This window comes from Netta rufina (genome assembly GCF_964035555.1).
Source record: "Netta rufina genome assembly, chromosome: 1".
In the NCBI taxonomy this organism is placed as follows: domain Eukaryota; kingdom Metazoa; phylum Chordata; class Aves; order Anseriformes; family Anatidae; genus Netta; species Netta rufina.
In genome coordinates this window covers 185,558,503-185,571,875 of record NC_140123.1, presented here as the reverse complement: position 1 = coordinate 185,571,875, position 13,373 = coordinate 185,558,503, and the positions used below count along the sequence as shown (strand labels likewise).

Genomic DNA, 13,373 nt, shown 5'->3' with positions numbered 1-13,373 from the left:
TGCCTTAAGAGTGGGTGTGGCTGGAGAAGTGGAATTCAAGTGACAGCTAGCTTTGAATTTATCTACTTACCAGATAATAATCTAGATGTTTTCCCTCAAAATACACTGTTGTTCGGTATTCCATAGGTATTATTGGAGGGCTAGGGTTTAGAAACTGTGGGCATTCTTCCTCCTGGGGAGATAAACATTTTACACGCTATTCAGAATAAAAGTCTTATCACAACAAGCTCCGATGGCCTTCGGACAATGGAATGATTGTTCTAAAGAACTTCATGCTTAAAATACAGTGACAGATTTGATTACACCCTTTCAAATTAGACATGCTAAAAATGACTACAGCATATGTCAAAGCTGTGGGTGATTATCTTTCCCAGCCTTGAAATCCTGTTCCTCCCATTGAAGTAAAATAGTAAAAGGAACAAAAATATCCTTTCAGGAGTTATTCAATCTCACTGCCCCTCCTCAATCACACCCTTAAATTCCCACCCCCGCACTGTCACTAAAAAAATCTCACACTTCTGGAGTTAACTTTAGAATCATTTAAAAATCCCCAACTCAACCAACGGATATGAGAAATAAAGCAGAGAAAATATTGAAGTTTTCTAATAAAAACCTAATAAATTTTATTTTTAAACATTACCATATTTTGTTTGATCACATCCTCTGTTGAAGAGGACTCTTCACAGATATGTCTCTTCCAGTCCCACTGGCAATTCCATCTATTGCTTGCACAGGAATAGCATCTACAAATATAACATGATAGTCATGACAAACTGTCAGGCTTCTTCCCCCACTGACAAAAAAAGTAAATTAAATTCCATCTTTATTCATGGAGAGTAGATCAATCTGCTACAGAGTCCTTACTATATTAAGCCGAAAATCGAATAGTAGGAACAGTTTGAGAACCCCCCAAAGCTACTTTTTTGTCATACATAAGCAAGGATCAGAAAACCATGGCACCTCTCACAAACTTTGAGACTGGGTCCAAGATGAAAAAAAGTGATCTTGATCAACCTTCATACGTCAGGTTGAATAATGCAGGGTTTGAGTTGGCTGTTTGTCCTGGGGCAGTAACATCTCAAGTGGGGAAGATGACGGGGGCAGAGTCAGCTTTGACCATCATATTTGAATGCACCATAACCCAAAGCTCCAACCTAACATTTGTGGCAACGCATAGTAAATGGATGTCCACAGAGCTCACCTGCAGATACTTTAGATACTACCAAAGATGGAAACCCAATGAACTCGCCTTTAATTGTATGTGCCATGAATATTCACATTCCAAGTGTCTTACGTTACCAGCTTCAACCATTTTTAAAATCCGTTAAAGTGTGAGAAAAAATGAATTGAGACACTGGAAAAAGGCCTAAATATTAAATGATTCAGTAACTTGGCTGCCAGTTACCTGAAGCACCATGCCACAGAATCTAAACACCTCAGTTAGGAAGCTGAAATACTTACGGCTGGTTTTCATAGAGATTCATTGCTTCTTCACAGTCATAAAAAGGGTAAGTATGTGATGCAAAAAATATTTCTTTCTCTCTAAAGGTTAACTGTAATGGAACTGAAACATGATCTATCACAAAAGAGAAAGAAAAAAAGTTATCTAAGTGGTTGTTGAATTCTTTAGCTCTTGAGCAGAATGATACAATAATAATACTTTTATTATTTTATAAGACAGGTAAATATTTAACTACACAGTTGACACTCTGGATCTCATGACCTGTTATACTTTAGATTTATGGGCCCTGCTTTGTCTTTTTAACCTCTAAAATTTTTCAGCAAATGGTTTTCAGAAGAAGAGCAGAGATGGGATAAATGGAAGAAGCAAAATTACAGAATAGTTTTTCTTTATGGAAATGTTAGTGGCACTATCATCATGCTAGAATATTAAAGAGTCTAAACGCATAAGGAAAATGGAGTAAGAAGGTAATTGAACACAGATGAAAACTGGCATGAGAACAGTCAAAGATTCTCTTAGATATGAATATGTCTTCATGTAAAATTACTTGTTTCATTTGTGGATTAAAACTGTCATTGTCATGTGAATTGAAACAAGTGGTCCTTGCAGTTAATGCCCAACAATGCTTGCAATGCTAAGTTACCACAGTCACTTGTGATCTTCAGTTTGCCATACGCAATTTCCCCACAAATGTACTTATCTGGATCATTACTGAGCTGAGAGTGGAAAATTTATCTTTAGAAACTGGTGCTTTCCTCAGTGAAGCTGTTTGAAATACCTTTTGCAGAAATCATTAAGCCCTTGTGACAAGCTATTTCACAAGCTATTGGGCAACTTCAAACTCTGCTTTCCTTTAACAGGTTCTTGAAGACCATGAGCAGCATGACTGGAAGTCACTTTTGCCTGCACTGGGTCCTGTTAAATATTCTGGATTGGTAGAAATGCCAGGGGATTTCCTCAAAACGGGACAGGAAAAAAGCATCCCTCTTATCTAGAAATATCACATTCCTTTTGGAACTGACCATGACTCCAGTAACTTGGGTTATTCTAAACTCAACAAGGTTTTTTAGCAGTAAGTGGTCAGCTCTGGACTTTTTGTCACATGCTGTCAGGAACCACTGCCTGTGTTAATAACTGTCTGCCTTCTGCTGAAGTGTCTGCCAAGCTTCTGAACATCTTGATATTATTTTTGAACATTCTTTCAGATGGATCCCTGTGGGACAAACTCAGGAAGGTGCAGTATTTCTAGGTGACTTGGTTACTCTAATGCCATTCCCGACAGGTTTCTACTCTTACATTTTATGCTGGAAGATGTCAAGCTGTCATATTTATCAACTTAGTCTCTCTATGTTTTACTTTTCAAAATATTTAGGGAATGTGAATTGGCCCTAAGTAAAGGAGTGCTGTTTTAACACTTTGCACAGTCTGATACCTTGACACACCCCAGCTATTTTAAAACTTAAGAGAGATTTTAACATCATTGCTCTTTGCACAACTAAAACTGGATTTTGACCTGCTTAAGACAATCAAAGCTTGTCTTAAAAAGTGCTTCCAAGTACCACTCTGACACTTCAGGGAAGGTTTGGTACATATAAGAAGGCTATCCACAGGGACTGCTACTATACAGGATGCAAGAACACTTCTTTTGTTGTCTGTTTAAATTTGACCACATAATCTGTGCTGTGTCACCGGTTTTATCCCATGTGTTTATGTATCAAGATATATGGACTTAAGGCACAAATAAAGCACCATCTAGGAAACAGCACAAGAATTATGGTTGGCAACAGACCTTAAGTGTATAATCAGTGGTTCAGAACAATGATACAGCCTTTAATTATACGATCACATATTTTTCCACTAGTCATACTATTACAGAAGCTGGAGGGCACATAGTAGAAGTGGCAGAAGGTTTTATGACAGAAAGGACGACCTTGTGACATGGACCAGAAAACAAGCCACTGAACTACATGAGCAAAACTAAGACAAGAAAACTTGTGCATATGCTGTTCTTCTGGCTTCACAACATGGAGTGATTAGATTAAGATTAGAGTAGTTGGATTTTGCTTGTTTGGGACACTGCACCTCTTATCCCGATACAAACACTGGAGATTGGCACAACTTGTGAAAACACCAATGCAAAAAGTTTGAGTAAAACTTTTTTTTTTTTTTTTTCAAATTAATATTTGACTGGACAAAGATCAACAATAGGCTATCTGAGGCAAAGGACTGGAAGAAGAAAAAAATATGCATGCAGTTCATATAAAAGCATCACACTAGAAACAGGGGTTTGTGTTCCTTCCTTTTATTATGAATGGCAGGTAGCAAAATTTCTTTACCTTGACCTTCTGGAGTTGGAGGAATTACTTTAGGTGGACCACAGATAATAACCCCTTCATTTAATTGAGCAGGATGGGTTGTGTCACCAAATGTACACGAAAGCTGGTCATCACTGTTCAAAGCTGGCAGTGGACTCACAGTCAGTTTCACCTGCAAACAATATATAAAAAAGGTAAAATGTTTGAAAGAAATTAACCAATGCCCAGTAAAGATTTATGGCCAGAGAGTTTTCAGTTGCTTTTTTTTTTTTTTTTTTCCCCAACCAAAGATGATATTTTGGCTAGTACCATAGATGACTGTTCTCCTTTTCAATTTTAATTTGTTGCCAACTACTAATCTTTTCTTCTTATCTTTCTACCACTTTTCCAGATGGGTCTATGTTGAATTAAACTGTCACAAACACCTCTTGTCCTGTCAGTGCACTAGATCAGGACAAAAATATCTGTACAGATACACCCACAGCTTTTTGTTCTTGTACACAGCATCCATGTTAAGCAACAGTAAACAGAGCAGTTAACACTTAAAACTTGAAGAACTTAATTAAAATTACATTAACCATAGGTGTTATTAGTCAACAACGAAACCAAGGCTGGATAGGCTGGAAAAGCTGGAGTTTGAAAGGGCTGAGTAGAAAAATGGCTTTCACTAGACTGAATGTACATGAAAAAAGACAACACCAAAACCCCACAAACCTTGACATCTATCATTACTACCAAAAAAGAATTTCTGGGAGAGTGATGGTGAGATCTTAATTTTTTCAAGGAAATTATCAGTACAGTGTACATGTCAGAAACTAAAAGAAAACAAACAAGCAAACAAATAAAAACCAAGAAAGGGAAAACTTAGCAAGTGAAGAGGAAAAAAATGAAGTTTTGGATGCCTTCTTTGATGTGATATTTCTCATGTGTTTATTATACAGTTTAACTTTTTCCATTTTGTATGAAAAGAAATAGTAATCATTCTTTTTCCACTGATATTGGTCCACTGTCTCATGAGCTGCAATGTTTTTTGGTGAGTAAAGTAATCACAAGAAGAAGGCGACACTGGTAATATTGAAGGTTGCATGCAGATGCTCATTTGAAGTTGGGCTTGTTTTTGTTGTTTAGATATTTTGATATTACTTGATATTCTGATATGAGGCACCAAAGACTTGTCAACACAAGTTGACAAGATCTGAACTAAGAAGAGGCGTGGATTTTAAGTGGGCTATTTACATTCTACTAGCATTTTTATTCAACACAGAGATGGCCTTAACAGAATGCTGTTTACATCATTTATGAATGAAATTAAACTAATTTGAATTAACATCTCTTTCTGACTAAGAAGGATCAAAAGTCATTTAGTTACTTTACTCAAAATTAACCTGATTTTACTTGCTGAGCACCACCAGGAAGTCCTCAGTCTTCATTGGCATGCTCCATTTGGAGTCAGAACAAGCTCTGACACCTTGGTCACACTCCAGACGCTCAGTTTTGTTGCTGCAGAGCAGTCTTGCATGCTGAATTTACCTCCTCCATATATGCAAGCAAACTTTGCCGTGTAGGCAATTCCACTGCTGATTTTAAAGAAACAGCTTATGACTTTGCTACTTACTTAAGTTTATGCTCAAGTAAGCTGAAAGAGGATGCAAGGGCAGCACGAAATCTCCCCTATCAATTACCTTTTATGGGCTATACAATATTGTGCAACACTTTCATAATATTCACTCTAAGTGCTTTGTCATCAACACTGATGCAGCACTGTGGTTTACAGAGAAGGTGAAAAGAGCATTTCTTAGGAGAAAACATGAACTGCAACCCACAAGAAGAGCAGTGTGAAAAACACCAAAGGCTGAGATATCCAAAACACTTTATAGTTCCTGTCACCACCATGCATAAAGAAATACAGATATTCCTTTGTCTGGTAGTCACATCAGCATGTTTTAAGAACAAGAAGGGAAAGCATTTTCCTGTCATACCATAGCAGGAGCTCTGCGACTCATGTTTCGAGGGTCTGCACTAATGATAGTAACGCATGTGCCACTTGGACTCCAGAGCCAGTGGTTCTCCTTATCAGCTGTTTCACAGTCTGCTCTCTTTGTGCACCTGACAAAACAGGAACAAAAACGAAAGCAAAACAGTATCATAGCTGAACTCTGAGTTCTGTGAACAATGCAACAATTCTGGGATGAAAGACTAAAATTACAACATAAGATGACTGGAAATTTTCTTTAATATTGACTATTCAGGTTGCTATCAGAGGACTTTTGAAGGAATAATTGATGGAGTAAGTATTGACCAGGTTTGAGATGTAAAAAGCAAATGAAGAAACTTACATATATGTTGCACACCACCTAGGATTAGACAACTCAAACCTATAGACATGCACTCATATTTTATGTAGCATCAAAAGGAGAATGGAGCCATTGCCTGATCTTCTGAAACTAGGCTGATTAATCTTCATTTTAATACATAACAAACTCCTGGAGGAGTGGGCACAGACTGTTTTTTCTGTAGGCTAAGTGGATGACACCCGTGTGTTAGCAGTAAGAAGACATCTGACTCATGAGGGTAGAAATGCAACAGAGAAGTATTGCTGGGGGTGCACGGGGAAATGCTGTTCTCCTGGTGAATGGTTTTATTGACTCCTGACACTAGTTAAGATCTGTTTCTGCCTGGGCACTCTTACCATTACAGGAAGACAACAGTGGCTGTGCAGCCTCAGCAAAAGTACTGGGAGATTCTCCCAGCTCCCCTGCAGGAAGAATTGAAAGGAGAGATACTGCAGGACAGAAGCTGCACATGTGGCTACTGAAAGACCGACAAAGGGTCAGGGGGATCTCATACATATTCTTTTCATCCTGTGCAACGCTTGGGAGAAAACTCTGTAGTATCTCTATCTGCTGTAACACAAGTCTATTAACTCATCAGGGGCTTCAGTACAGCACAGTTGCTGCACCGTTCTGCCTGCCCTACCCTAAGGATATCATTTACATACGAAGTCTGCATTCATATAATGTGTCCCTAAACACACAATTAAGCACTGCATGCCTTCACGAGACAGAACTTGGTGCAGGTAAGAAAAACACTAGGAATTATGCACTTCTCTTTCTTTTTCTGTTAGAAGAAATACTACCAAATGCAAAAATTCATGTTTGCCTGTTCTCAAAGATCATTAATACTTCAAGTTATTGAGGTCAGCGGTCATATCAGAAACCTGAAGGGAAATCTAGGGAAAATTGCCTTTTGTATGATATATGACACGGCCTTCAACTCCCAGTAGCCCAGGAGGAGTTCGAGTTGTATATTCGAAATCCCCAGGTTTCGTCCACTGAAGCTGAAGCCCAGGCTTGAAGAGGTACTGTATATTGTATAAAACTGTATGTAATGCATAAGTTTCTTTGCAGTGCTTTACATTATGCTCCACATCAGGCTGTTAGGTAACTTAATATGATAGTTCACATTTTCAGGCAGGAAGCTCGAAGTCTGAAATTCATCTGCATACTATAATTAAATAGCCCCTTTGTTCCAACAGCAAGTACTTAGAATCATGAATTCCCAACTGCTCATGCCAAGGGGTTAATTAACCTAGTAGTCAAAAGGAGAGCTGTAAGACTGCTCTTGCCTCTCGCCACTCCAATCAATGCACAGTGTAGAGAAGAGACATCCAGATTTTTTCTAGTTTACATGTGTTTGAATATTAATTCAGATAACCTCTACAGACAAGTCAGCCAAATGCCAGTTTCTGTTCTCCTGCAATTAGGTGAGAGCTCAATGTAGCTACATGTCTCAGTAGCTGACATTTATATAAAAACAGCATTTGATCTATATTCTTTATTTTCAGACATTAGCAATTTTTTCTTTTATGCTCTTTTTTATGTTTTCCTTCTTTACTTAAAATATATGCTGTATTTTTAGGATTTTAAATAGGGAGCACTCCTAATTTCTGGGAAAATATTTAACTGGATGGTTCAGAGAGTCATAAAACTTGCAGTTGCAAGATGTATAATGATTTTCAGTACCAGCAGAAGCATATATATTTTCCCAAACTAATGAAATCTGCAGAAGTCAACAGGGACTTATTTGTGTGCATGGAAGATTGATACCAATGTCTGTGTGATAAAATTAAATCCCCATCAGGACCATGAGGCTGAGTACAAAGAGACGGAATTGCTACGCAAAGCAGTAACGCAAGGCATGGGTCACATTTTGAGCATCTCCACTGCCTGTGCCCGAAGAACACATGCAGGACTCACCTGCCCTCTCTCACACACCAGCCACAGTACGGGTCCCTTGCCTGCATACACTTCTCGCAGTCGGAGTATTTGAAGCAGTCTTGTACGGGAAGGAGATGCACCTAGGGAGACAAAAGCAAGACAAACCATAACGTATCTGAAGAAAGGCACATGGAGGCTGAAAAGCTTATGGACAGGGTTGTACAATGTTGTTGCCTGTGCCAGTGGAAGGCTTGATCTGGTGTTACTATAATTAGAGCACAGTTTGATTTTTAACAAAATGCACACAAAAATGGAGCCTGGTTATCCCGTCCATCATGACTAAATGAAGTTTAAATTTACACACTTTTCCTTCTCTTTTTCAGTCCAATATTCTCTAATCTCTCTTCAAAGTAACGTAGGTCATTGCCATAATCAAGAAAAATGAGAAAGTCTCAAAAACCTGAACTATTCAGCTCTTGCAGGTTAAGGTACTTCTAGAAACCTGCATGACAGTAGTTGCTGTGGAACAGACACTTCATGAGCAGCTCTTCCAATTCAAGAAACTGCTACAGCAGGACATATACCTTCTAAAGACTAACCTGATACTGGCTAGATCATTTTTAAATAGAATATCCTCCCCTTTCTGTCATTAGCATGATGATGAAATCATTTGGAAATGTAACTGTAAGTGGCACTTTTAGCCAGAAGGCATTTCAGAAAGTTTGAAAGTCTCAGAGAGCCCGGGTGCTCAGGGTTACGGCACTTTTCCACGCATAACCCTTCTGCCATGCAATAGATTTACAACAGAAAATGGAAATAATTATGTCAGGAAGCAGCATCGTCAGGTCTCAGTCCCCCAGTAAATACACGGCTTCTGGTTTTGATTTCCTCGGGGGGTGAGAATAAACAATTTGGTCTTTCTTTGGTGCCCAGAAAAATGAGCTGGCACATTATCATCCCTTTTAATTGTGCTGCTGAATTGTGCAAGAGGGCAAGGGGACATACCTCTTCCCAGCACTGTCAGTGGCTATACTTCATTTATGAAGACTGCAGAAAGCTTACTAGAAGATGTAAGCTTTGTTTCTTCTACTTAATCCTCTCATTTAAACCTACTACTGGCAGCTACAAAGCTACTTTGAAAGTCTGAATTTGGCCTTCTTTCACATTAAGAGAGTTCAGCCTGATTCAGTTAAGGAAAATGTCAACATTTGGTAGTTTTCATGCATTTACTACTACTTAAGCTTATCTTTTTAGTACTTTTCAGGTTGCTATGTAACCGGAGTTGATCTACTGGCACACTGCTTCACCAACCAACACCACTCTTGTGAGTAACTTAATATCCAGTGAATGGCTTTTTTATGACAAAGTGTTTGTTTCATAATTCTGGCAGGCAGTAACAAGCCCCTTGCCGTCTCTGCAAGTTTTATGTAAACTGAATGGATTTTAAATAGCAGCTCGGCTTACGGTCATCTTCAAAATGCAGAGAAACTCATTTTAGAGATTTTCTAATAGTAGGTCTTAGCCAGGGAGAGTGGTAAAAGCTAAAGCAAGCAGAGAAGCCGGTGAGAATGGTGGCTGTCACAGGCTTCAGTTTTACTCCTGATATGGGACATATCAGAAGGAATTTGAGATCCTGTCACTTCTGTTTATTTTAATGAGCTAATGTGAGCATGGCAAGGGTGGTGTGGTCCTTCCCAGCTTCAAGGGGCTCTTCGTGATGCCTGCCCCAGCTCTGGGAGGAGTGGGTTGACTTCTGAAGGCATCTGTTCCAAGCTACCCACTGCTATTGATGCTGGAGGAGAAGTGAAACAGGAAAGCAAGCTCTGACTTCTCACTACGATTCTTAACCTCCCCATATTTTCTCTCCATCTGATTCCTCTTTGAAGGCTGCTTCAAGTTATCACCCATCACAACATCACTTGTGAGGCAAGTGCTGCATCTGTCCGGCAGGTCAGTATTAAGGAAGCAGATCAGTGCAGCTATTGTGCCCTTCAGTGTTTATCTTCTTCTAAAGAACTCTAAGGACAGGGTTCTGGTACATCCCTTCCCTTAACTCGTAGCTGTTCTGAAAACAGCAGTGTGTATTTCAGCATTTATTCTTCTCGCTGCTGTCACTTCATTTCTTCCAGCAACGAAGGCCTCCATTCTCCTTTCATCTATCTGGCTCTAAAAGTGGGTGGGACTGCTCATTGTAATTAACTCCTGGAGATGACAGTAATGTAATGCCGTGACAGAGCTCCCAACTTTAGCTATTCATATTTAAGCTGAACAGGTTTTGTAAAAGAAAACTATTATTCCCATTATTTAGAAATGGATGTGTCTATGGGAGCTGCTTGGAAAAAAAATTAAACTGAAATACCTTCTTTGGCAGAAATTTGCTGCTTTCTGAATTTAAATATCTTACAGAGACAGAATTATGAGGGACTTTCCTAAATGCTCCGTTTCATGCAGACTATCACCAGAAAACTTGTTTTGCTTCAAGGTTGCCCCCATCTTTGTGCTGCCCATGGCATAGCCTGGTGGGGACCTCAGGGCTTTGAAGCAACAGGCCATCATCCTGCCACACAGGGTGCCAGGCTGCCTGGCCTCGCACAGACAATTTTGAGGCTTGGAGTTCTGTTCCAAATTTGAGCAGAAGCCAAATTAGAAGTACCAACTACCACAAAAAAAAAAAAAGTGCAGTAACCTCTCTCACACACTGTACACTGCTAAATGTTTTATCAGTCACTTATCTGGCATGTTTTCCAATGGAGCTTCCAGCCTGAAATCCTTCAGCTAGAATGCAGCACTAACACTGCAGAAATTTATATCAATATTTTATGAAACAGGAAGAGAACACGCTTCCCTCACCATCTTCCCTAGTACTCCACTGTCACAGTCATCATCGTTCTCTCCTTGCTACTGGGACCGGCCTGTTTCCCGTGCCCACCCAGTGTCCCTGTTGGTGCTGCGAATGGTGGCAGTCTGTCTGTCACCCACGCCATCTCAGAGAACTGCTGGTCCGTGTGTGAGCCTGGCAGCTCCAGTGACCGCAGGGGGAAGTGTCAGGAGCAGGTTACAGCCAGAAGTCTGGCATCTTTCTCTTTTCCTCCTTTCCTTTTTGCTTTCCTTTTTCCTTTACAAGTCTCCATTGTGCCAGCTGAGAGAAGGGGAACTGAGGAGAGACTGCCTGTTCCTTTCAGAGCACAGCCTGACCTTCCCTGCTGCACCAGCATACAAGGGTGTTTCCCAACACTGTAATTCTTTCCATTGCTTCTTAGTTTTTGACAGCAAGACTCATGAAAACCCTTGGCAGCTTTACAGATGTGTGAATGCTATTACGTCAGCCACCAGCATCCCAAATCCTGAAATGCTCTTGCAAAGGCCCGATGGCAGCTTGAGCATCCTCCCTGACATGCAGCTGCTTGACCCTGCAATGTTCTGTTGCCAAACATCACAACTTCATCCTTCTTCCAGACCCTGTGGGAGAGCTTCAGAGGAGAACTCACCTCCCATTCCCAATCATTAAAGCATTAAGGATAAAACCACTCTCCAAGTAACAGTCAAACAATTAAGCTCATCAGCCTGGACTTGAGGAAGGTCTTCATTTTTGGAGAGACCTACCTTGATGCCAGAAGAACTGGCAACACAAAAAGATGAAGGACCCCTCTTTGCTTAGCTTTACAACCATCTATATACCTCCTGCTCACCTCTGCTGGAGGGAGCACAAAGCAAAGGGAGGCTGAAGCTGGTAAAAGGAGAACATCCCTTCACCTTCTGTTTTCATCCACCTCCCATCCCCAGCTGCGTTTTCAGTTACTCGTAATATTCTGTTTTCCTTCTGCCTGTAAAGGTGCACACACAAACATGGAGCAGGGGCAGCCCCACTGACTTAGGGTGGTTCCCAGGAACGAGAGAGAAACGTTCCAATATCAGGTAAAGTCAAGAGAAAGTTAAGCTCAACCTGGTCCTTAAAAAGAGAGTGCTACATTACCTTGTCTGTAGTCATCACATATAGATTTTCTTGGTTTTTGTCAAGAACCAGGTCATTCTTTATGGGTTTATTTAGTTCAATAGTAAGAGAGCTGTACTCAGTTGCAGTGGATGACAGGAACACCTGTTTCATGGAAGAAAGAAAGGTGGTAAAGATTGCTCTTTTTTCAATTATCATTATCGAAAATGCTGTGTTTACTCAAGTTCACAAATTCATATCAGAGAAAACATTTCAATTTGAAGTATTTAGCATCAAAAGCAGCAAGTACAGCAGAAAAGTAATGGAAAAGAAATTGCTCACTGCTCACAATAGCTAATATTTGCATTGATTTTTTTGGAAATACTGATTTATTTGAGTGCTGTAAAATTAAAATTCTTGACTTGGAGCCTCTGCACTTGAAAGTGTTCAAATTTGCTGACCTCCCTTACAATAACCAATTGTATCAGGTTCAAATTACAAACCGCAGAGCGGCACACGACCATCACTTCCCTTCAACAAAATGACATGCATGGTGTAACAGTCCTGATATTTTAACTCTGCAGACACAGAGACCTTTGAACTACAAGCCCCACAGTCAGGATCTACCAGAGCTCCAACTTTAGCTTTATATCGTCTCTTTGGGCAACCTAGTCTGGTGGGAGGTGTCCATGCCCATAGCAGAGGAGTTGAACCAGGTGGACTTTAAGGTCCCTTCCAACCCAAACCATTCTGTGATTCTATGATCTATATTCTATTCACTGAATAGCCAGAATGATTGTAAAATGAAAAGTTGCTCTTAAACTACCATGGGCTTGAACAGAGATAAGGCCAGAACAGCTGTTAGATTACCTAAGGCTATGAATATAGGGCTCCAAGTAGATATCTAAACCTTTGGGAGAAGCGTTATCCAGGCAATGCTAATTCCAACTGTGTTGGAAAGTGGAGGTATGCAAGAAATGACCTGTTTTTTTGTTTTTTTTTTTTTTTTTCTCATTGAAAGTAAAAATATCAAGTGCCAAGAGAATTTGCTCCTGATACTTGATCTTATAAATCACATTTACTTTTAGAGCATAAGCATGCTATCAGTACAATTTGCAACCTTTTCAACACGCTCTAATTTTTTTAATCAGATTTGTTACCTTAAGAATTTTTCCATCTGAAGTTCCCAGAAACGCCACGGTGTGCCCATTCTCCACAGTCACAGTAACAGCCGTGAGATTCATCCCTTCTTTTTGTAACACCGGCTTCTCTACAACACCATTTTTACTTCCCAAAAGGTACGGTAAGTGTTCAGAGCCACAGGGGAAATTTTTGCTTGCATTCTAATAAGGAATAGCAATACAGAAGGATGTTAAACATTCAGATCACTAATTCCTAGCTAAGAATGAAGTGCAACCCTGTTACCACAATATAATACCCCTCAGACA

The 13,373-nt window shown here is 39.9% G+C and overlaps 1 protein-coding gene across 3 annotated transcripts in view; it reads right to left on the bottom strand.

Annotated features, from left to right (window-relative positions):
• PLXNB2 (plexin B2) overlaps positions 1 to 13,373 on the bottom strand; it is a 176,512-nt gene that overhangs the window by 62,615 nt on the left and 100,524 nt on the right. For all 3 annotated transcript variants that reach the window (XM_084287074.1, XM_084287076.1, XM_084287075.1), the window contains 8 exons: positions 13,086 to 13,268; positions 11,968 to 12,090; positions 8,034 to 8,134; positions 5,757 to 5,883; positions 3,799 to 3,949; positions 1,462 to 1,576; positions 641 to 743; positions 71 to 172 (listed from right to left, as the gene is read on the bottom strand). In XM_084287074.1, the coding sequence (XP_084143200.1) occupies positions 71 to 172; positions 641 to 743; positions 1,462 to 1,576; positions 3,799 to 3,949; positions 5,757 to 5,883; positions 8,034 to 8,134; positions 11,968 to 12,090; positions 13,086 to 13,268 (1,005 nt within the window). The remainder of the gene's footprint in view (positions 1 to 70; positions 173 to 640; positions 744 to 1,461; positions 1,577 to 3,798; positions 3,950 to 5,756; positions 5,884 to 8,033; positions 8,135 to 11,967; positions 12,091 to 13,085; positions 13,269 to 13,373) is intronic.